Source organism: Biomphalaria glabrata, chromosome 2 (assembly GCF_947242115.1).
Source record: "Biomphalaria glabrata chromosome 2, xgBioGlab47.1, whole genome shotgun sequence".
In the NCBI taxonomy this organism is placed as follows: domain Eukaryota; kingdom Metazoa; phylum Mollusca; class Gastropoda; family Planorbidae; genus Biomphalaria; species Biomphalaria glabrata.
The window spans coordinates 29083994-29110241 of record NC_074712.1 but is presented as its reverse complement, the minus strand read 5'-3'; the positions used below and the strand labels follow the sequence as shown (position 1 = coordinate 29110241).

The 26248-nt window shown below is 40.4% G+C and overlaps 1 protein-coding gene across 1 annotated transcript in view; it reads right to left on the bottom strand.

The window, feature by feature from the left end:
* The window catches only part of LOC106058304 (peptidase inhibitor 16-like), a 34002-nt gene extending 9486 nt beyond the window's left edge, over positions 1-24516 (bottom strand). The window contains exons 1-2 of the mRNA XM_056019906.1: positions 24359-24516; positions 14085-14369 (exon numbers count right to left, since the gene is read on the bottom strand). Coding sequence (XP_055875881.1) covers positions 14085-14339 — 255 coding nt within the window. The 5' untranslated portion in view covers positions 14340-14369; positions 24359-24516. The remainder of the gene's footprint in view (positions 1-14084; positions 14370-24358) is intronic.
* Between the last annotated feature and the right edge of the window lie 1732 nt (positions 24517-26248).

The following is a 26248-nucleotide window of genomic DNA, read 5'->3' as shown; positions in this document are numbered from 1 at the left end:
ACGCGTAGGATGTAATCATCTTCTAGTCTAGAAATCTGGATCTTGTCAGACGCGGCGTTCCAGTACCACCTCATCGTGGTCGCCGCGTGAACACTCCGCTCTCCTGGAGTGGCCAAGGGTACTGGTTGCTTGCCGCTGATGAATGAGCAGCAGGCAAGTGTAAAAGGAACTCAAAGGGGTTATGTCCAGCCCCCCCCCCGCCTGTGGGGCCCCGGGGCAACGGTTAGTAAGAGACTCACGGGTTCTCCGAAAAGCGGATAGCGCTGGACACCAACTCGAGGGTTGGTCGGGTTCTCCTGGGACTCAGCTGATTCGCGGTCTCCCATTGGGCAAAGACTGGACTGACTGGCGCGGCCTTAGCGGGCTACGTCGGGCGGACCGGTTGGCGTCCACGAGCTAGGCTCTATCTAGCCCGTTCCCTGGCGCGCTAGTGGAGGAATCCGCCGCGACCAATGGCAACTCTGACACTGGGAATGTCGAGAAACGCGCGCCGCCCCACTCCTGCCTTGCAGGAAACTTATATGCCAATCTGTGGCGGTGATTGCTTGGGCAGGTCTCTGCCTTGCCCTTAGTGGCGACACAAGTATAGGCCATGCACGCTGCTGCATTAGAGCAGTAACTAAGGCCGCCAACGGCCTTAACCATACAACCATGATTGACACAGACTCAGTAAAACGCGGGCACGAGCAGACCCGAACAGGCTCCGTGCGCCGGGTAGTGGGCGTCAGGCCTGGACACGAAAAGTCAGCTACTAGTCGCCCCCCGACCTCGATGAGGGGGAATTTGTCAGGTCGTGAAAAGTTAGCTAAAATTCCTCCACCTAAGTCCTCTTCTCAACGAACACTGCATTCGTACCTCCTTCGGAGGTCCGATTCGAACAAGGTTGATGGAAGTCTGCCACAACCTCCTGCGGACCTAGATACACCGCAGGCAAATATGACTGGAAGCGAAATAGTGACGGGAGCCTCCGGCCCCCAAACAACCCAAACTGACACTAGTGGGACCCAACCCACTCCAGGGACTAAGCCCATAAACACAAGGTCCCTCCTGATCTTACAAATTAACATCTGCGGGGTCATCCCAAAGGTATTAGAGCTCTCAAAACTCCTCCACGAGAGGGCAATAGACGTGGCTTTATTACAAGAGACATTAACTGGCAAACGCAATGCCAGTATTACCGGTTATACTGCATTTAAGTGCAAATGCACAGACTGCCGGGGGCTTATTACCTATGTGTTGTCCACGAGTGCATGGGCGTACCGACGCCATCACCCTCGAAGTACATAAACTCGGGCGTAAACTCACGGTAACTAATCTGTACCCCCCCCCCCAGCATGAAATTAGTCTCGAATATGACTGTACTAATATCAATACTCACAACGTCATCGCAGGAGACTTTAATGCTAAGTCTCAGCAGTGGGGCTATGATTCAACCGACTCGTCGGGACACAAAATTCACGAACTTCTAAATAATTCTAATTTGTTCTGTCTGCAAAATAAACACACTCCCCCAACTCTATACCATACTGGAAATGGCAGCCAATCTAGACCAGACCTTACTCTAATCACAGCTAATTTAGAATCACATACTCAGTTTCAAGTCTTAGACGACATTGGAAGTGACCATAGACCAATACTAGTCACAATTGCCCTCTCAGAGGCCAGTGGTGTAACCCCAAAAGCCCCGCGAAGATGGAGTTACACCAAGGCGAACTGGCCAGCCTACGAGGCAGCAGTCAACACTGCCCTTATGAATATTGCAGTGGAGGATAGGGACGTTGACATCATATACGGCGAAATAACAGCAGCTATGTTGGGTGCGGCCAAGAGGTTTGTCCCGCTGACTTATCCTGGCGTAAGGCAGAAACGCGTGTGGTCTCAGGAATTGAATAAGCTGGTCCTGAGACGTAAGCGAGCCCGGAGGCTTGCTGAACGGAAGGGTACCCCTGAAATCCGGCGGGAGTACAATCGGCTCTGCAGAGCCACGAGTGAACTGGCCCGACGCGTCCGGTCGGACCATTGGAACGCTGCCTGCGCCGGGATGGATCTTCGGGACACCTCGAAAGCCTGGCGTCTTCTGCGAAACCTAGAGGCCAAAGACATAGCGCGAACGGCTGCCCCTATATTGTCACCCAGAGGGCCGGTCTCGACGGTAACCAAAATTGCCGGCTTGTTGAATCGACATTTTGCTAAAATCAGCAAGCCCGAAAAGAAGTCTGCCATGTCCAAAGCCCTCAACAAAGAACGTAAGAGGCTCGAGAGGGAGCCAGATGAGACGGAAAGCTAAGCAACGTGCAACGCGCCCTTCTGTCGTGCTGAGCTGGACAGAGCGATAGCTAAGTGCAAAAACCGAAAAGCTCCGGGGCCAGATAAGGTTACCCCTGAGATGGTAAAACACCTTGAGGGCATTGCGAGAGATAAACTCTTGGAGTTTATGAATCGAACCTGGGCAGAGTCCAGACTGCCCGGGGCCTGGAAGAGTGCTGTCATTGTGCCAGTCCTTAAGAAGGGAAAAGACGCGACTAACGTGGAGTCCTACAGACCCATTTCACTAACCTCAACCCTTGGCAAAGTTGCTGAGCGAATGGTTAACGAGCGGCTAGTTTGGTGCTTTGAGAGTGCCGGTATCCTGGCGCCAGAACAGGCCGGCTCTAGGGCAGGCTTGAGCCCGATCGACCAGGTCACAACATTCGCACAGGAGATGGCCGACGTTTTCCAGAGGTCCGAGAGCACATACGCGGTGTTCATAGACCTAAAACAGGCTTACGACCGTGTGTGGAAGCAAGGCCTCTATCTTAAGTTAAGAGCTATGGGTGTGCGGGGCAAGATATACAATTGGATACAATCCTTTCTGTCTGGGAGGAGTACACGTACAAAATACCAGCACTCCCTTAGCAAGCCAAAACAACAACTCAATGGCCTGCCTCAGGGCTCCGCCCTGTCCTGTACACTTTTCATAGCCTTTCTTAATGATTTACCCAGCTCACTACGGTCAAAAAAATTGCTATATGCTGACGATATTGTCCTCTGGTCAACCGGGAAGAAAGCCGACCAAATTCAGGGGGCGCTTCAAGCAGACCTCCATACCATCTCCTCGTATTGCGACAAATGGCAGATTCAGATAAACGTTGCCTAAACGACCTGGTCCCTGTTCAGCCTAGGAATCGACATTCTTAAGGCTCCATTCGAGCTTCAACTCGGTGGGCTGCGACTCCAGCGTGAAAATACGCCAAAATATCTAGGGGTGACCCTGGATAGAAAACTGTCAATGCTCCAGCACGTCCAGGATGTTGAACGAAAAGCCTCGGAGAAGTTAGCGTTACTAAGAAAGCTGGCCAGCACAAAGTGGGGTGCCAAAGCTGACATGCTATGCACATTGTACTTAGGGGCAGTCAGATCACAAATTGAATACAGCTATACAGTTCAAGTATACGCTAGTAAAACTGCCCTCGAATCACTCGACCGGGTACAAGCACAGGCTCTACGGTTCATTTGTGGCACCTTTAGGACAAGCCCAACAAACGCTGCTGAAATCTTTACTAACGTGGCACCCTTACATCTTAGGAGGGAGAGGGCAGTACTTACGGCCTATGAGCGCTACAAAAGGGGCGACTCTAGGCTACCCACCTCAATTTTAGTGCGACAGTGGAGAGAGAGGAACCGCATCAAAATGCGATCGTTCCTCCATATTGCGGCCAATTTGTCTAACTCAGCTGGACTCTCCACTGATAGAATCCCTATTAGGAGAATTAGTACGTGCCCTCCGTGGAGGAGATTGCCGGCCCCACAAATAAACCTGTCCCTGTTAGGGCAAGAGGGAGCCACCAAGAGGCGATTAACACCTGCCATTCTCCAAAATTTGGCATCCATAACCATAAAATCGTACCCATCAGATGCCATTTTTTGTTATACCGATGGGTCGGTAATGATGGACCCCGACAGATCGGGGTATGGGGCCCTTATCGTTTACCCCGACCGGACTGAACCAGATAGGCTCTCTGGCCCATGCGGCTACGCCGCATGCTCCATGGATGCCGAACTCACAGGGATAACTAGGGCGTTCGAGGTCATTAGGGCCCGAATGCTCCAACGCGAGACTAGCGCCACTACGGTGGTGTTGGTCACTGACTCTCGCTCCAGTCTCCTAGTTATGGGTGGCGGCGGGGGAGGGTGGCCCGTAATAGAAGAGGCAATCGGCGCCGCAGATAACATCCGCCGAGCTATTGGAGCTGTCGTTTTTATGCAGTGGGCGCCTTCACATTGCGGCGTGAGGGGGCAATGAAACGGCAGACGCCCTCGCAAGGGAGGGTGCAATGGCAGCCACACACCTCGAAGCACCAAGCACGTACTTACAAGCAACGGCACAAATCCGAGCACTCATTCATGAGAAGTGGTTAAAGTCCTGGGAGGAATCCGACAGAGCACGTGGTGTCTGGCAGCGCATGCGTCACCCAGATCGCAACGATCCATGGTGGCGACTGAGGAGGTCAGAGCAGTCAATAGTTGCGCAGTGCAGGACGGAACATTGTCCTATTGGGGCATACTTTGCCCGGTTCCGCACTAACTTTGACTCCCGATGCCGTCACTGTGGAGAGAGCGTCGAAACAGTGTCGCATGTCTTGTACGAGTGTCCCCAGCTCCGCGAGCTAAGGGGGGACTTGCCTGTGCAGTCACTCGACTTGTATGGTAGCTATGAGGCACTACGCCGGACGGCTAAGTTTCTTGCCAGAGCACTACGGGAGGACTAGTCCTTCCTGCTCTGATTTTTCCAATAGGAGTTCATCTCAGGATCTTGTCAGAGTCTAAATATAGATTCTAGATATATTCAATATTCTGAATCTACTCTAGACCTATAAAGTAAATAGAGCGATTATGATCAGGATTAGTAGGCCTACTAGTGGGTAATAGTGTATTAGGCCTATGCTGTTCACATAAAAACCTGTTTAGTTGTGCAGGCTCATTTTTTGTTTATTTCCTAGTCCGTCTACTCTAATAAATTAATCGAAATTGTTGGGAAGAGGTACTTATCTTGGAGCAGTGGCGTCACTGGGAAGGGGGGGGGTGGACGAGAAGTTCGGTCCGCACCGGTCGACACCATTTGGGGTGACAACCAAGTTGGAAAAATTGTATCTTGGCAAAAACAAACACATCGGAAAAGATTATAATAAAATCTCTAGATATATGCCCAAATATGCCTAGACACATCTAGATGGTAGTTTAAATGTAAATGACACAGCACAACGATATACCATTTCTGTCTTAAAGTATGACAAAGGAAACCTGTTCATATGGTGCTAAGTCTGTTTATAACTTTAATTAAATATCAATCTAAAATTTGCAATAACATTTGAATTAATGTCATAAACAGTGGGATTTTACATTTGAGTAAAAATCAATAAAAGTAGGTAATCAGCTCACTGTATTTGTTCAACACAATGAACTAACTAGCAATAGTGTTTATTTGAACATATTTCAAGAAATTTGATGGGGGAGGGGTGACACCCTGAGCTACCGCACGAGGTGCCCCCATCGACACTGTATCGGGAGGTTTCCATGCAGATCTTAGGTAATCAGTTAACGTTACTCTACTTATTCCAGAAGAGTTAGAAGAGTCTTATAAAAAACGACGTGTTGCACTGTTTGATTTTATGTGAAAAAACTGCCAAATGATTTTTAAAATTGTATTACTTTAAACGATCAAAACAAGATTATGGCTTGAGTATATTTCTGGTCAATTGATGAATTCGATGGGGGCCGCCTCTGAGTTTGTGTTATAACACAAACTCTCTTTGTAATCTCGTGTTATTTTATTTTAAAGAGTGTAAGTCTTGAATCTGTCAATATTTGCAATCTAACTTTTGTGTTGTATGTTTAGTGATACAGTTTCTGATTTATGATATGGTACAAAATAAACATGTTGGTCTAAAATACAGAAATATATCATTATTGTCTTCCTGTTTTTGATAATTATCTCGTGTGGATATGGGCGTAGCCAGCATTATTTTTCGGGGGATGAGGGTAACTTTTTTCTTCCTCTCATATTAAAAAAAATACGCACTGGAAAGTAATTTTCATTACATTTAGTACTTTCATTTTTTTTCGGACGTCTTTTGTACTCTAGAACTCCGCCATCTGCCGGTCCTAAGCCCGGGTGAGAAACGGCAAACTTGACACATAATGAAAACTATACATGCGGCGAGGGCGGACAAACCCTGATGACGGTGTTGGATCAAAACCAACTGGAAGTCCAATACCCGATACATGGCAAGCCTTTCAACGCAAGGAAACCGACTCTTATAGGCACGTGGAATGTAAGAACCCTGAATCAATGCGGTAAACTGGCCCAACTTTTAAGAGAGTTTGACTCTTACCAGCTGGACATCCTTGGGATCTGCGAGATGCGGTGGACATCAAGTGGACAAATAATCAATGATGGCAAGACAATAATATATTCAGGACATGATAAGGAGCACATTGGTGGTGTAGGAATCATCATGTCTAAAATAGCAGCTTCAGCGCTAATTGCTTGGAAGCCGGTCAGTGACCGCATCATTACAGCTTCAACAAAGCAAATCAAAGTCACTACCATCCAAGCATATGCCCCTACAGAGGATGCAGAAGATACCATCAAAGATAATTTCTATAATCAACTACAAACCACTCTTGATGAAATACCTACTCAAGATCTAATTCTTCTGATGGGAGACTTTAATGCCAAAATCAATCCCAACCGAACTGGCTATGAATATGTAATGGGACCATATGGCTCTGCAGAAAACATCAGTGATAATGGCGAGCGCTTGATTTCTCTCTGCGCATCCAACAGCCTTTCAATTGGAAACACATATTTTAAGCACAAACAAATGCACAAAAAAAAAACATGGCGATCGCCAAATGGAAAACCTTCAACGAGATAGATTACATTTGCATCTCCAAACGATGGAGGTCATCTCTGTTAGACGTGCGGACCCGCAGAGGAGCGGATATCGGCTCAGACCACTCACTACCTTGTCAGTGGCAAATGTAAGCTCCGATTGAAACGCCAACCAAAACGAGCCACACGTCCCCGCTCATTTAATGTAGAGAAGCTTAAAGACGGCAATACTGCAGCACAGTTCCAATTGAAACTAACGAACCGCTATGAGGCTCTTGCAGATATATTGACCCTTGAAGAAGAGTGGGCCAACTTCAAAGATACCACTATTGGGTGCGCGGAAGAAGTTATCGGAAGGAGGCGAGGTTCATACAAGGAACGGTGGATACAAGACAGAACATGGAAATTGATAGATGAGAGGAAAGAGGCCAAACGTAGACGAGATCAGAAAAATGAAACACAGGATCGCAGCCTAGCGGAAGAAGCCTAAAGGGAAGCAGATCTGAAAGTAAAGAGAAGCTGTCGGCGAGATAAACGGGACTGGATTGAGCAGAAGGGACAAGAGGCACAAGCAGCTGCAAGCAGAAATGACACAAAAACCCTCCATCGTATTGTCAGAGATCTCACTGGAGCAAAGAGTGGACATGGGGCACCGATAAAAGACAAGCAAGGCAAAACATTGTTAACGAAAGAAGAACAGGATGCAAGATGGGTAGAGCACTTTAAAGAGACCATTAACCAACCATTGCCATACCTAACTTACACAGTCAAGGACCCTTCTCTGAAAATGATCTCAAGGTCAACACAGACCCAATAACTGCTGAGGAGGTTACCATGGCCATTGCAGTGCTAAAGAGTAACAAAGCACCAGGGCTAGCCATGATATCAGCAGAAATGCTAAATATGGGGAACAGTGCATTGTTAACAGAATGACTGATCTCTTAAATCTCTGTTGGCGAACTTCAAAAGTCCCAGAGGACTGGCAAAAGGGAGTGATTGTAAAGCTTCCAAAAATGGGCAACTTGGCAGACTGCAATAACTGAAGGGGCATTACTCTCCTCTCTGTCACGGGCAAAGTTTTCAGCACTGTTTTGTTGAGACGGCTTCAACAGTCTGTAGATTAAAGGCTCAGAGAAGAACAAGCAGGTTTCCGAAGAGGCAGATCATGTACAGAGCAGATTTTCGTTCTACTAAATATCATAGAACAAAGTCTTGAGTACCAACAACGGCTAACGATCAGTTTCGTGGACTTCAAAAAAGCGTTTGATAGTGTCCACCGAGAATCACTATGGAAAATAGCTAGAGAATACGGTATCCCAGAAAAATTCGTCCAGATCCTACGACACCTTTACAGTCAGTCTAGTTGCTGCATTAAAACAGAAGAGGGAACAACAGAGATTTTACAATCGAGACAGGTGTGAGACAGGGGTGCATCTTATCTCCCTTCCTTTTCCTCCTAGCCATCGACTACATAATGAGGAGAGCAATGAACCAGACTGCCTTTGGTATTCCATGCCATGAACAACTCCGATTGACGGACTTGGACTTTGCTGATGATGTTGCACTACTCGGGGCTACAAATAAATGCATTCAAGAAATGACGGAGAGCCTAGACAGAGAGGCACCCAAAATTGGCCTCCGCATAAACTTGGATAAGACTAAAATTATGCGAGTGGGATATAAGGCAAAGGGTGTCCCCGTCAGACTTGGCGAGTCAAAACTTGAAGAGCTGGACAAGTTCACATACCTTGGCAGCATCATAAGAAATGATGGAGATGCTTACCATGATGTAGCGTGTCGAATAGGAAAGGCAGGGAGCATTTTCCAAAGGCTGCAGCCTATTTGGACTAGCCAAGCCATTGGACTCGAGACAAAAATACACCTTCTCAACACAATCGTCATTCCAACTGCTACGTATGCATTATGTGAGACATGGAAGTCATCTGTCAAATTTGAGAAAAGACTAAATGTGGCTCAACAGAGATGGCTGAGACAGATTTTGGAAGTCAGTTACACAGATCGGGTCTCAAACAAGGAAATCCTATGCCGAACTGGGAGTCGAACACTTAGTGAGGTTATGACTGAGCGTCGAATGAGGTTTGCGGGACATGTTCTATGTCAAAATGAATTACGCACACCAAGAGTTGAGATAACATGGAAGCCAAAACGAGGAAAGCGCAAACAGGGACGTCCTCGTATTACTTGGCGACACACCTTCATGGAGGACCTCAGAACAGTGGACACCAGGTGGGAGGAGGCTTCTGACATTGCCAGTGACAGATCTTTATGGAGACAGCTTGCCGCCCAATGCGCCGAACGGCGCGGGAGGACCTAAGCCTAAGACTAAGTTTGTACTCTAGAAAAGGCTCTACCTGGAGCTCGTGGACAACTCTCCCTTGCCAGCAGGGGAAGGCGCAATGAGCATATTATGAGGTGTCTACAGTGCAGTTCCCTGCTACTCTTCTATTGTAGGTCATATATCACATCTGCTATACACTGCACTTTATTAATGAAGCCCAGCGACTGGTAGAAATTGCTTTATTTTTTAGCGGCCCCCGTAAGGGGAAAAAGCCGCTATTAGGTTTGTGCAAAATGTCCGTCTGTCCGTCTGTCCGTCTGTCACACTCAGATCTCGAAAACTAGAACAGATATGAAAAATATTATTTCATCATTAAATGCGGCTTGAAAAGTTTAGGTGCAACGGCTACTTTTGGTTTTCTAAAAGCAAACCGTTTAATTTATAAAATTAATTATGCAAGCGATTTTTTCATAAAAAAACATCAATTCTTAAACAATTACGTAAATGTAAGGGAGGCAATGTTACAATATGCTAACAAAGATGGACAATTTTTGTGTATTTTCAGTATCACTAAGTCAAATATATTTTTAAAATGTACAGGAAATGTTTACAACAAATATAAATAATAGTTAAAGATGTTTTTTTCTGGTCAACTAGCTGCTAAAATTAAAAAGAAAACATTTCTGTTTGTTTATAAAGGTTAATAATGCACTTTGTATGTAAATATCACGCACATTTTTTTAAAATGGACTTTTTATACAGCGATTTTCGTGCAGTAGCGTAACGTCGCAACATGATCAGGTGCTAAACCAATTCCTTAAACTTTTTAAAAAAATCAGATTTTTTTTTTGTTTAGTGCCCCCATCCGAATAAAAGAAGATTATTTTTGTCTGTTGGTCGGTCTGTCCGTCACGATTAGATTAAAAAAAACTAGAACTCTAAAAGATATTGAAAATCTGATTTACCCTTTAATGTTCCTCCCGTAACATCTCAATAGTTTTAAGTATCTAAAAATTGATTGTTCCGGATTTTTTGTGCAAAACTTATCAACCCAAACAAATGTTTGTTTGCTCTTCTAATTTATATTACATTCAATTTCCATGCTTAAACGTTGCAAAAACACATTATCAATAATATGTTGTTCCGTTTTTTATGTAAATAGCATATTAATGCTAAATCAAAATCTCTATACTGACTTATATTTCATTAAGTGTAAAAATGTTCCGGATATTGTTTTATAAAAAATGAATTATGCCTAATAATTGTTTGAAATCGCATAATTTACTAATATTACACTTATATTATTTGACAATGCGTCACTATAATTTGGTTATCAATATCAAATTGTTCCGTATTTTCATCTTTAAACAAATTTTAAAAATATCGACAATAGGTTGTTCAGGGCTTTAAAAAAAGTAATTTACTAGAATTGATTACTGAAAATTACTTTTTAGACATTTAATTTTCTTGCTAAAACATAACATAGAAGTTTTGTAATCGATAAAGAAAGTTCCGGATTTTGTTTCTTACAAATCGTCGCCAGAAATTTCCGAATTTATTTAAAAATCTACTAACTCCAAATAATTGTTTGAACTCCCTCTTCTAATTAATAAACAAATAATCTTCTCATTTACGAAATAATGTTTTTACGGATTTTTATGAAAAATATTTTAACTCACTACTCTCTTACAGTACATTTAACTTTCTACCTAAAACATTAAAAAATCTAATTATCGTTAATATTATGTTCCGATTTTTAAGGAAAACAGAATCCAAACACCAAAGTAAGGTATGAAAATCTCTCCAAATGGCTGTAGTACATCTAATTTTTATACGAGACCATCCAAAAAATTTAATTAACGGTATTACATTTATCTGAAATTCTCTTTTTCTTTTACTATTTATACAAACATCCGGAACAATCTATTATATAAACTTTTCAATTGTGTTCATACCTAAAAATTATTGCGATGTTTTGAAACGTAAAATAAAGTTTAATCAATTTTTAATAACTTTTAGTTGTTGTTTTTTTTATATCAAGATGACGAACAGACCGACTGACAGACAAAACGCAAAAACAATGCGGCTTTGATCCTCTTTAAATAAATTCTATTAGAACTCAGTGCACCAATGTCTATGAACCCTCGTTAAATATCTCGTGTAAATAAAGACATTTTTTTTTATGGTACCTATTGTGAGGTAATGGAATTTGTTTTTCTTTGACGTCATATGAATGGACTCTTTAAATGTAATGTTAAAAGAACGCACTCGGTGCACCAATGTCTATTAACCCTCGAAAAATTGCTCGTATTAATGAAAACATATTTTAGTCTAACTAAGCCGTGTGACGTAGTGTTTTTTTTTCCTTTGACGTCATATAGAATGAATTCTTTAAATGAAATTCTAAAAGAACGCACTCAGTACACCAATGTCTATGAACACTCGATAAATGGCTCGTATTGATGAAGGTGATTTTTAGTCTACCTAGGCCGTGTGACGTAGTGTTTTTTTCCCCTTTGAATTTATATGGAATCAATTCTTTAAATGAAATGCTAAAAGAACTCGGTATAGTAATGTTTAATAAGCCTCGTTATGTGACTCGCGTTTAAAAAAGGAATGATATCTTGATTTCGATCTAATCTAGATTTTTTAAACTAGATCAAGATTTTTATTACAGTATATCTAGATCTGGATTTATATTCTAATTAAAATTATTTTAGAGTCTAGATCTAGAATTTCTAGATCTAGTTTAGACTAAAATAGACTAGATAAGATGTAGAATTTCAATTTCTAAACTTAAAGTGTAAAAAAAGTGTAGATTTTCATTTCCAAACGTTTTGAACATTATTACTTTTGACTATCAAAATTAAATCACCTCTTGAATATTATTTGCGAATATGCAGATCCGACAGGGATCCGACTTCGACGGGGGCTGCCTCTGAGTTTGTGTAACAGAAACTCTCTTTGTAATCTTGTTTATCCGAGAGATTAACCACAAAACCCCTTTTTGCTATGCTCATGGAATTTAGTGATTGTAGCGTTTATTTTTATTAAAGATCTTTTAACCTCAAAACACGTCTTGGCTAAGCTAATGGAATAGGTTGACTATATTTTTCCTATAGTGTTATTTTTTTAACCTCAAACCTTCTTTGTTGACTATGATTATAGAAGTTGGTGACTAGTTATCCTTCAGTTTTGATTCTTATAAAAGTATGTGTGTGTGGTGAAACTCAAAACCCATTTTTAGCAACTCTTATGTAAATTAAGTGATTTTAGTTGTGATTTTCTTTTTATCGGAAAGGAATTTTGACCTCAAAAACCCTTTGGATAGATTTTTAGATTTTTGGAATTTAGCGAGTGTAGATTTACTTCAGTTTTTTTTATGTTAAACTCAAAACTTCCCTTGGTTACGCTCATAGAATATGATGAATTTCATTTGCTTCATTTTTGTTTATTGAAGAGGGGATTTTAATCTAAAAACCCCCTGGAGGGAGGATTTTAGACTCAAAATCTCACTAAAGGGGAGTATTAAACTCACCCCCCCCCCCTTTGGCTGCGCTTTTGGAATTCGTTGACTGTAGTTTACTTTAATTATTTGCTATTGAAGAGGGGACGTTTCACCACAAAATCCCCTCGGTAACTCTTGGACAAATGATGGTTTAACATTATTTCTTTTATCCAAAAAAAAAAAAAGTTAAGTGAATTTAAACCTAACCCCCCCCCCCCCCCCCCAGTATTTTTGTTTCGATTCAGAAAGGCAATGGTTCTTCTAAAAAAATTATTTTACTTTTCTAAAAACCTTTAAGTGTATGGTGTCATACGTTATTCAGCCAACAACCGTTCAAAAATAAATACATGTTTACTTCCGATATATATATCTTGACAGTTTATAAGGTGGGAGTCGGGTCAGATAAAACACTTAATTTAAGTCTTTTGTTTGTTTGTTGAGATCTTCTATTTGTTTCAATTGTATGAACATGATGTTTATGTGTGATGCACTTTTCATTCAGTTTCCTACCCAGCATAAACAACTAGATAACAAACTCTTCTTGTCCAAAACCTGTGACTAGACATACACTTAATCTATTAATCTGAAGGGCTCTACTTTGGAAAGAGGACACTTACTGTTGGGCAGACACTCAGCCACATTAGCATCTAAATGTGCTTTCCCCACTCAGTTGGAACTCCTCATTATATCTTTCAAGTGTTGGTATCCGAGTTAATGCAGACCAGGATATGAAAAGTGCAAGGTTGCACGCTGCGCTTATTTACTTGTGAGTCTATAATTAGGCTAACTCCTGGTGAGCGATTTGCTTGTGTCTATAATTAGGCTAACTCCTGGTGAGCGATTTGCTTGTGATGGAGGAATACATTTTAAAATTATTTTAGTTCATACAAAAATGCTTTAAACATACATTTCGCTTTCCCTGAATTTTGTTCCTGTTGAGATTATTTAAACTTTTCACAAAGCTTATATCAACTCACTCTGTCTGTCTGAATACAAACATTTGAGTCATGTGCGGTAATTCCCACTGAAGCCGTGTTCAACATATAAAGAATAAGTTAATTTGTAATCTTAATAGGATTTCTATTTTGAAAAACTATAACGGTCAAATCAGAATTTTCACCATGTGGTCAATTATGTAGTTACATTTGTTTCCAAAGATGTTTATAAAATGTCAAATTTCTATGGAAATCGTTTAAACCGTTTTAGAAAAAACCCGTCCCCCAGTTTTGTACTTTTTGAATCCATGAAGAGTTTGAAAGTAGGAATTGTAGACTAATTAGGGATGAGAGCTTTAAGCCACTTCCTCGTCCAGAGAATAGACTTAACTTCTTTTATTTCAGTTTCACCTTCTGTTTTATTTACTCTTTATATTTGTTCAGATCATACGTAAACCAAAGACTTACCAGTTCTCTCATATTCGCTGCTTGTGGAATCACCATACTTCTATAAGCATTGTGAAGGTTCAAAAGTTTACTCTTCTCCTCTTCGGTGAACGAAGTTTTCTGGGACGAACTGGACAGACGAAACTGACCAGGTCTTCTGTAGATACTTCTTGATGGTCTCAACTTCTTGTGTCCTTCACGGCGTCCACCTTTGGCAGACACCAAACACACAAAGTACAGAGCCAGCAAGCAAACAACAAAAGTCTTGGCCTCCATTCAGTGCCGGTTTTAGATGTGGACCTAGAGCTATTAGTTTTAAAAAAAATTCAAATGAATGTCAGTAGGGAGTAAATACATGTAAATATGCATCAGTTGTATAGTAAAAATGTTCTCAATCTAATAGCGCCGCTTTCATCAATGGGCGATGATGTCATTTGTGCTATTTTTTGTGTGTGCAGTATTAGTGTTCTCCCCTTGCACTTCGTCGTAATTTTTCGCATGACGTCAAAACTTTTCTTCTTGGTCGTTAGGTGCATTCACGCCATATTGCTCGACAGAATCAGGCTGTATCTTCCTGAATTCTACTGGTGCTTATGTTACTGGATAGCCTTAACGTTTGTCTTGGTCTATATTCTTGAAGGACTAATTGACCCCTGTGAGGTTTATTTCACATTGTAAAGTTATTTTAATATGGATTCGGTCGTATTTGTATTTTGTAGTTAGATTAGAAGATTAGAAGAATGTATGTTATTTGTCTTACTCTGGTCTGAGGTTTCAGGCTTCAATTTCTGGATTTCAAGTTCCAGATTTCAGATTTCTATATCCAGACTTGTTGATACATTGTGACGTTGTGAGTTTTGGTGCTACTCTGAACTTTGATTCTTCATCGTAGTGAACATTCGTCTTGGCTAGAAGACACTTGTGTTACCTTGAACAGTTGATATGAAGTGCAATGATCCTCTAACAGAATCTTTGTCTTGGAATGAAATATTGTGAGGACAATACTATCGGACACCATATTACAAGGTGATTATTTTTTTAACTGTACTTTAACTGTACTTATGATTTATCTATTTCACATCATGCTCTATGTACTTGTAGTCATATATCGTTGCCATTAGTCATATATCATTTCATTGTATACATCTCATTGGATTAAATTTATAGCTTAATTTAAATCATCATACACCTCGTTTATTAGTTTATGTACAACTGGGTGGGTATGGTGTGTATGTTCGGCTGAACCTTGGGACTAAATTATTTATTAAATAATAAGAAATTATAAATTAATTATAACACATACACATTGCAATTAATATTACTTTCAATACCTAGACAACTTAATGATTAGTAAATTGAATCAACAAAGACCTGATACATACTATTCTTCACTCCCAACAATTGAATCTCTTATCCGCTACACAAAATGTCAAATATTTATTCCATTGCAAATTGTACAACGTGGATGATTTTTAGTTCACAAAAAGCTGTTTGCAAGTAGGCTACATGTAGCCAGGGCCGGATGTAATGGAGGGCAGGCGGGGTAGCCACCAAACAAAATGAGTCCCCACAAGAGAGATATAAAATATTTGAATTTCGACGGGTCATAAACTTTTTCTTTTTTTCTTTGTATACGAAGTACAAATTGTGTAGCAAATTTGCTGGCAATACTGTAATATTAAGGTTAGTAACACTGTCGGAGTTAAGAAGTGTCCGCTTGTAGCGTAATTTTGATATGTAAATGAGGCTCTGGATTTACGGCAGTGCGTCACTCCAGGGTCTTACCCTCCACAAACTCCCCCCCCCCCCACACGCACAACAACAACGCAATTCTTGAAAACTAAAATATGCATATTATTTTTTTCAAAGTAGGAAAATGAGATTCAATGTACAATTACTCTATTTCTTCTAAAATATATTATGCTTTTAGATAGAAGTATTATTATTAATAGGTAAATTTTTTTATTAAAGGTTTCCAGAAAGTGTAGGGGCCTCCACCCTCCACAAGAATGCTGCCCAGGGGCCTCCACTTACTAAAATTCGGCCCTGCATGTAGCACAATACGCCATTCAATTTACTGATTTGTGTTCGGCAACGGGTCTGTTTTTGTAAGGGGACTAGGTGACCTTAAGACTCACTGCCGCTTTCTTTCACACGCTCTAGGGTTAGGAAGTAATCTCAGCAGGATTTCTTGCCAAATGGGTTTCTGATAAGATACATGTAGTCACGATTCGCTACATAATTCACCGGTACATGTAGCCACGATGATACGTAGTAACAATTTACTGGTACATGTGGATACTATACGCTTTACAATTCCCTGATGCATGTAGTCACGACACGCTATACACGATTCTGGTACATGTAGATACTATACGCTTTACAATTCCCTGATGCATGTAGCCACGACACGCTATACTGGTACATGTAGATACTATAGGCTGTACAATTCCCTGATGTATGTAGCCACGACACGCTATACTTGTACATGTAGATACTATAGGCTTTACAATTCCCTGATGCATGTAGCCACGACACGCTATACTGGTACATGTTGATACTATAGGCTTTATAATTCCCTGATGCATGTAGCCACGACACGCTATACTGGTACATGTGGATACTATACGCTTTACAATTTCCTGATGCATGTAGCCACGACACGCTATACTGGTACATGTAGATACTATAGGCTTTACAATTCCCTGATGCATGTAGTCATGACACGCTATACACGATTCTGGTACATGTAGATACTATGGGCTTTACAATTCCCTGATGCATGTAGCCACGACACGCTATACAAGATTCTGGTACATGTAGATACTATAGGCTTTACAATTCCTTGATGCATGTAGTCACGACACGCTATACAATATTCTGGTACATGTAGGGTACGGTGCGCTGGGAGCCCTCAGACAGGGGTGGAGAGTCCCATGGCCAGGCCTGGGTGTTGGATAAAAGCCGATCTAACGACCAACGGGATAATGGCACTTCACTGAAGATACATGTAGCCACGAGACGCTAAACAATATGCTAGCACGCTGCCCTGACTAAACGTAGCAACCGGGTGGAAATGGTCGTGAGAGGGGACGGCTAGGCCAAAGGGTAGCACAACAAGGTTCCCATGGGAGTGCCTAAGAGGGTGCGAGGGTACCCTCATTGCACAGTGCGGGGATGTAGAAGAGCTTCCACAGCGAACTGCTGCGCTCGTAAATGACGCGCCGTATACGCAAGAAAGTAAACAAACCCTGGCCGACACTCGGTTGTTTGCCCTTTGCTAAGGACATTGGGATGCTGTCCCTGGTACATGCAGTCACGATACTCTATACAATTTGCTGGTACATGTAGTCACGATACTCTATACAATTTGCTGGTACATGTAGTCACGATACTCTATACAATTTGCTGGTACATGTAGTCACGATACTCTATACAATTTGCTGGTACATGTAGTCACGATACTCTATACAATTTGCTGGTACATGTAGTCACGATACTCTATACAATTTGCTGGTACATGTAGTCACGATACTCTATACAATTTGCTGGTACATGTAGTCACGATACTCTATACAATTTGCTGGTACATGTAGTCACGATACTCTATACAATTTGCTGGTACATGTAGTCACGATAAGCTGTGCGATTTTCTGCCACATGCAGCCACGATACTCTATACAATTTTCTGGTACATGTAGTCACGATAAGCTGTGCGATTTTCTGGTACATGTAGTCACGATACTCTATACAATTTGCTGGTACATGTAGTCACGATAAGCTGTGCGATTTTCTGCCACATGCAGCCACGATACTCTATACAATTTGCTGGTACATGTAGTCACGATAAGATGTGCGATTTTCTGCCACATGCAGCCACGATACTCTATACAATTTGCTGGTACATGTAGTCACGATAAGCTGTGCGATTTTCTGCCACATGCAGCCACGATACTCTATACAATTTGCTGGTACATGTAGTCACGATAAGCTGTGCGATTTTCTGCCACATGCAGCCACGATACTCTATACAATTTGCTGGTACATGTAGTCACGATAAGCTGTGCGATTTTCTGCCACATGCAGCCACGATACTCTATACAATTTGCTGGTACATGTAGTCACGATAAACTGTGCGATTTTCTGCCACATGCAGCCACGATACGCTATACAATTTGCTGGTACATGTAGTCACGATAAGCTGTGCGATTTTCTGCCACATGCAGCCACGATACGCTATACAATTTGCTGGTACATGTAGTCACGATAAGCTGTGCGATTTTCTGCCACATGCAGCCACGATACTCTATACAATTTGCTGGTACATGTAGTCACGATAAGCTGTGTGATTTTCTGCCACATGCAGCCACGATACTCTATACAATTTGCTGGTACATGTAGTCACGATAAACTGTGCGATTTTCTGCCACATGCAGCCACGATACGCTATACAATTTGCTGGTACATGTAGTCACGATAAGCTGTGCGATTTTCTGCCACATGCAGCCACGATACGCTATACAATTTGCTGGTACATGTAGTCACGATAAGCTGTGCGATTTTCTGCCACATGCAGCCACGATACTCTATACAATTTGCTGGTACATGACAGCGTCAAAATAGACATGCACATACCGTTCAATCAAGCCGGTGTGAGGGAGCTTTTGTATGCTTTTCCTCCAAAAGCTAAAGAAAAGCCTACGGCTCAACTCTACCTGACAATTTCAAATGGGTACATGGAGCCACGATACACTATACAATTGCTGGCACATGTAGCCACGATAAGCTATGCAATTTACCGGTACATTTAACCACATTACCTTAGCACTTGAGCAACCACAATCAGCTTCATTTTGTGTAAGCTTATGTAGTCACACGACGACGGGTATATATGTGTATCAACTTAGTGCAGGATATAATGACAACAATAAAAATACAAACTTTCCTCTTTCTAAAATAAAGAATTTCAAAGACGTTCTCCAGACATTTATTGTCCAGTGGATCTTCTCTCATCGTCATCCCGCCGCTTTCATTTGTTCAAACAGATCAAAGTGGGAAAATAACTTTGATCTATAACAGTGATGCTTAACCTAGTTCGACCTGCGGGCCATTTCAATTTTCAACACCCGAAGAGTGTACCGAAGTGTGTACCGAAGTGTGTACCGAAGAGGTACAGAACGAAATAAAAATGACCTGAAACAATTGTATTAGAAACCTGTGGATGAAGTACTTACATTAATTTTTGGGATTTCTTTTTTTAAGCGTCATTTTTTTTTGTTTATATTTTATCCTCCAATGTCTAGGCCTAGTTTGACCATGGCTTAACAATCTTTTCCTTCGTGACACAGACCAAGAATAACGTCATATTTGTTTTTATAATGCTTTTTATACCCTGTTTTATTTTATTAAACAGCCACACCTTCTTTAAATCAAATATGTTGGCCTATTATCATGTTAAACAAAAAGTTTAAAGATCCGTTCACTCTGCATGGTAGATTCTACATTCAGAGTCTTTATTCATAAACGCACAAAAGTTATATAGGTCATGGTACCAATCCATCAGAGAAAAAAAGAGGACCCTAATGAAGGTAAAGATACATTTTTTAATAAAAAAAAAATGGGTCTGTGGATTTTCTACACTTTGTGTCGACGTTTCGTCGGGCGGATGAAACCATGTCGCGGTCCGGATTTGGCCCGCGGGCCGCATTGGGCATCACTGATCTATAAAAGTATGTGACACATTTAAGAGGTCGATGAATACGACTTTGATCTCGAATTTTCAAAAGCACTTTTCATTTTTGTGAAATAAATGTGACACACGAATCAAAGGAATCTTTGAATACTTTAGGGTTAGAGTTCTAAAGAAACAATAATAAATGCAGATCAAAACTCATCATCTTTCCGAAATAACTCTACTATTAGCCAACAAAAAAAAACAAACAATAATAAAATTTAGTAAATTTTTTTTAGGGAGAATTAAGATTAAACAATTGTGTGTATGCATCAATGTATTTGTATAATAATGATAGAAATAATAATACTACAGAGAAATAATTCGTCTTCCCAGTGGCATTGTAGAAACATCCACGACTTGTTCTGAGCTATTGAAATCTAGCCTCGTTCTAAAAAAATGAGAGTGAGGGAATGACAAACTTTATTGGTTTTAATTGAATGAACATTCAGAAGACAGGTCGCCCGTACTTACAGATCAACAACAACAACAACAACAAAAGCTCTTCCATTGGTCAGTGGATCTCAAAGGGCATTGCCCAAACTATGAACAAACACTTGATAGATCTATTGACAACAGGCCCAGTGAGCATTCAGTTCTGTAAAAGGGAATACTAGTAGATTGTGAATGTTTGGAATGTGAAAAGTTATAACAATAAGTAAGCCAAAAGTACTCGTGAAAAAAGTCACGTTGATTCGTAAAGAACTTGATCATTGTTTGAAGAAGAGATGCCATCAAATTGTTCATTATTTTGAAAAATAGACATAACGTGTGATGAAGATTTTAGAAAGCGATGGACCTAAACCCATTAGATATCTGTAGTAGGTAAGAAAATACTGGGTAAAGGAAAGTTTGAACCAACTTTATGTGTAACATTTTATTTATTTTGTTACATCTTTTCTTCTTGAGCCTTATTACCAGAGCTACTTTTAAAATATTTTTTTTGAACACAATGTATGCATGAAAGTTTGGACCATATCACTTGTTCTGGACCAGTTGTGAAAGGGGGAGGGAAGAAGGGAGTATCTTGGTGAATGTTCACTCAGGAAGGGGATTAATTCAACTTATACCAACACATTGTCAAATATGATTTCTTTCCCTTGTTCAAGATACCAAACAAAAAAATTAATTGCTAATAGTTAATTAACTAATTGGTTAATTTTTAAATTGATTCTTGTGTTTTCAGGTATAAGAAATAATTGTGCAAAATTTCAGCTTAATCTGAGATTGGGGTGTGGGAGAAATAACGTGTACACACTTTTGGCCAGACAGACTGAGTGAGTTGATATAAACTTTGTAAAAATAAATAAGTAAAGTTTCGTGTAGTACGAGAAACAATTTCAACAGAACAAGTCAAATATTTTGCCACATTAGGCCATGCATATCAAGGGCGACTATTGAGACTATTTCTTTGTTTGTCCAGATTCAAAGCCACTAATCTCATTCCCCACAAATCTACCTCTTTAATTAGACTTTATTCCCCACAAATCTACCTCTTTAATAAGACTTCATAACCAACCCAGGCAGAATGAAAGCGAAACAGTGTCAGCTTTAATTGGATAGGAGTGCAAAAATTTGATAGAGATCTGTGAAGCTAACATTCTAGAGGTAAATGTTCTCATAAAGTGAAAACAACATTATTGCCAATGCTTAAACAAATACATTATTTAATTAAGTCGTTTTATTTCTAAAATGGTTCCCAAGACTTACATTCTTTGATATCATGAGAAGCATCTGCAACTCGGTCGAACCAAAGAGATATTTGAGAGAAGATATTTGAGAGAAGATATTTGAGAGAAGATATTTAAGAGAAGATATTTGAGAGAAGATATTTGAGAGAAGATATTTTAGAGAAGATATTTGAGAGAAGATATTTGAGAGAAGATATTTGAGAGAAGATATTTGAGAGAAGATATTTGAGAAGATATTTGAGAGAAGATATTTGAGAGAAGATATTTAAGAGAAGATATTTAAGAGAAGATATTTGAGAGAAGATATTTAAGAGAAGATATTTAAGAGAAGATATTTGAGAGAAGATATTTGAGAGAAGATATTTAAGAGAAGATATTTGAGAGAAGATATTTGAGAGAAGAACCAATGTGCAGTTGAAGCTGTTACGTTAACAATCAGGCCCACTACAAAATGTCTTTTTGGCAAGTGACACATCACTGCAATACATTGCTGGGCCGTCCCAGTACTCCATTACACTTTTGGTCCTAAAATGGAGTGACAACGACCTACATGATATTGACCAAATTTTGCTGCTTACAGTCCAAGTCTTCCATTATAATGTTTTACCTGCCCAGGATGGATGGAGGGCGTGGACTAAACAGCATGCATTTACAAACTGTGTATGACCCAAGCTTCCTTCTTCTTTCTCTAGCCATCTTTATTTTGGCAGCTGAGCTGCAAGTTCTTTTGCAGACCTCGACAAGGAAGAACAAGAGAGGTGAGTGTGTGGGATTTATTTAAGGTGGTAATTTTAAAGTCTATGTCCTGTTCTTACTTGGAAGATTATAGATTGCTTATTTGCGGGGCAGGAGATTGATACTGTCCAGTTTGTTTTGCGTGGTCATTTCTTTGCACACAGCTCTGACTGTTTTAGGTGACGCCTTTTAAAAAGTGGCGTTTAACAACTCTCTCTATAGAGCCAGGGACTCTCGGTAAAAACGTGCTGATCAAAATAATGACGAGAATCATAGTTGCAAGGTTGGTGGGGAAATAATCAACAAGTCTGAGAAATCTCAAAAACAAAAAGACTTTATCTGAATGAATGAACCCTGGCATTCTTTTCATGTCGAGACAATACGTCTTGAATCTCTGAACAAGACAGTAAATTAGCGTCTTGTCAGGACAAACAGGTTGATATTTACATTACACATGGTTCAGTTCAGATGTGACTGTCCAAAGTGCAAACTGTTCCAAGTGAAAACGAAAAACTGCAACACATAATGTTCCTTCAAAGCAGAAGATCAATAAGTTCTTCACGTATCCATGTGTTTATCTGGTTGTTCATGTTAAGTAGAGACTAAGTCATAGGGTGCCCTTTCCATGCTCTAATGCAGTGTTTCTCAAACTTTTGTGTCTGCCGGCACAGTAAAGAACTAAAAAAATTTCGCAACTGTAGTTTTATAATAACATGATAAATTATTTGACTTGTATTACATTCGACGTGGAAGGTGTGCCTGCTTTTGAGAGGACATGCGATCTAATCGAGGCTCCAAATCGATAGACAAACTCGCATTTCATCGTCTATTGTAAGAAGTCTCTCTCTTTTCTTAGACTTGATTTCAGTCAGTACTGAAAATCCAAATTCACAAAACCATGAAGATATAAGCTTATTTGCAGGATATAACTTGTTGATTTGATCGCAGATTTGATCTTGTAGATCTGACGATAAGTCTTCAATTCTGCGCGAGTATCATTTGACAAAGGAACTTTAATAACTTTTTCGGCGGCATCGGAATAGTTTCAACAACTATTGCTAAAGCTGGTGCAATGACTGATTCAGTCTCTGTGTGCGCGTTCTTGCGCTTTGCTAATAACTGAGCAACCTTATAACTTGCAATCAATCCCTTTTCTGGCAGCTTTAGATAGTTCGTAAGTTTCTTAGCTTGTTTATTTTGTTGAGCTCTGATGGTTTTTGTTAAAGTATTCCTTCGGTTGCGCTTTTAGAGATGGATGTTTTGTTTCCAAGTGTCTCTTCAATTTGCTTGGAACAAGCGCCTCATTCGACAGACGGAATGGCAACGGAGCATCTTCAGGTCCAGAAGATATGAAACCATATTCGATGTAATCTTCCTTGTACCTTCGTTTGGTTCCTTGCTTTTCATTTAACGCTTTCGTAGTTTCATTCTTGCTAACGTCTTTCTCCATGGATAACAATGAATAACGCTCAGTGGTAACTTGTTATTATTAGAATACACCTAAAAAATTTACATGAAACGCATCAATTATTATTATCCTTACCAATTCAAAAATTGCTGTGCGTCTGCTTAGGCGGCCTACATTTTAATCATTGTAATAATATAAGTATATTGGAAAATTTCATAACCTGAATGGTTAACACCTTTCCGTCAAAATGGAGCGATACGATTTTGCAGGGCAGAGAAAATGGGAGAGTGCGGACTACTATTACTGGTCGTTACAAGTGGGGATGTCGCAACGTAAAATAAACATGTAATATTAGGCAGACCTGTGTAACGCTTCACGTGTGGCGTTCTGAAAACTCCCGCAGCACATCTGCAAATCTTCGGCGGCACACAGTTTGAGAAACACCGCTCTAATGGCACGAGAAAAGAAGGATCACTTGTGCGGATTTATCCCCACATATAGAATAAGAAAGGTACTTTTATCACCAACTTTTCAAACAAATATCTATTAGAGCTGAGTAGTTGCCTATTTTCAGTAGGATACAAATTCTAGATTTTCAGTTTGACCTTTTTTTCCTGTCCTGTTTTAATATATGAAATGCCTACAACTATTATTTTCACATACGAGCTATTAGTGTTGAACTATTTAGAGCTAGAATGAATCTGTACTTTATATACCCAAGTCATATTACCTTCTCAAAAACGCCAACTAATCCAACAGCGATACGAGCTGTGTCAACAAGAACCACGGTACAACAGACAATAGACTTATCATTAGCGTGACGCGTCTCGCACTTTGCAGAAGTATGCAGTGAATAATAACAAGTTGTGGGGGGCTATCTTTATTTATAGACCAACCTCTACGTTACCATAAATTAGTTGACGCTACTACGCAATTAGCAATATGAGAAAAAAAAGGGGGAAGTTAGGCAGTATACTTCACCACTTATAATTTGAACTTCTATGTTTTTCTATGTCAGGGAATGGAAACAGTTTCCCGTGTCTTTGTATAAAGCTTCTATTCCCTCTGTGTCTGTCTGGTACAATGTTTGTACACGTTATGCCTCCCACACCCATTGTTGGATCAAGTTGAAATTGTACACAATTATTTGTTGTTATCCATCAGTCGCGAAGCAACAATGGATCATCTCATAGAAATCAAAGGAGAAGAATGCCTGGGCATGAGCTTTGGTCGGAAAGATGTCATACACACAGCAGTGCCTCTCACTTCATGCAGCAGATATGTCCAAAGGAACGGCAAGTGCAGTTTAGGATCAGCGGCGTAGCAGGCTCTGCCAGGGTGTAGCACTGTGTTCTACTTAAAGTGCCTAAGGGTCTCCGGCACCTGATTTCTTCTATGGTTTGACTCCCGAAACCTTTGCCATGTTTGGGTATAGCTGCAAGGCAGCAAAGATTTCAATTCAGAGTTTTCCTTCCCCTAGGTGGGGAGCCAGCCCCTTCTTACTTACCCATTCTCGTATCAAGTTGAAATTTTGTAAAATCAATAAAAAATTAATCAATAAGTGGTAATTAATTAATCTTGTTTAAAATAGAAAAATGGAAAAACGTCCCGCAGTATTGAGATATATTTCAGTGTCTTTGCTATTCTGGTCCATATGTAAGCTTTGTCTTTTAAAAGAATTTAAATAATATAATGAATATTGTTATTATTATTGATTGTTGCAGAATCTATTCTAGTACCTTATGATGGCTCAAATATGAAAAGTGACCTAGTCAGTGACGGGCAGTACACACCAGCTACACCCATTGATTACTATGGTAATAAACGGGCCTCATTTATTCGATAAACTTACTTCCTTTTTAGCCAGTGAATTAGTGTAACTGTTACAATAAAATTTCACGGCCCGTTCTCTCTTTCGTTCTCTCTGTCTTTCTCTCTTTCGTTCTCTCTGTCTTTATCTCTTTCGTTCTCTCTGTCTTTCTCTCTTTCATTCTCTCTGTCCTTCTCTCTTTCGTTCTCTTTATCTTTCTCTCTTTCGTTCTCTCTGTCTTTCTCTCTTTCGTTCTCTCTGTCCTTCTCTCTTTCGTTCTCTCTGTCCTTCTCTCTTTCGTTCTCTCTTTCGTTCTCTCTTTCGTTCTCTCTGTCCTTCTCTCTTTCGTTCTCTCTGTCTTTATCTCTTTCGTTCTCTCTGTCTTTCTCTCTTTCATTCTCTCTGTCTTTCTCTCTTTCGTTCTCTTTATCTTTCTCTCTTTCGTTCTCTCTGTCTTTCTCTCTTTCGTTCTCTCTGTCCTTCTCTCTTTCGTTCTCTCTGTCCTTCTCTCTTTCGTTCTCTCTTTCGTTCTCTCTTTCGTTCTCTCTGTCCTTCTCTCTTTCGTTCTCTCTGTCTTTATCTCTTTCGTTCTCTCTGTCTTTCTCTCTTTCATTCTCTCTGTCTTTCTCTCTTTCGTTCTCTTTATCTTTCTCTCTTTCGTTCTCTCTGTCCTTCTCTCTTTCGTTCTCTCTGTCCTTCTCTCTTTCGTTCTCTCTGTCTTTATCTCTTTCGTTCTCTCTGTCTTTCTCTCTTTCATTCTCTCTGTCTTTCTCTCTTTCGTTCTCTTTATCTTTCTCTCTTTCGTTCTCT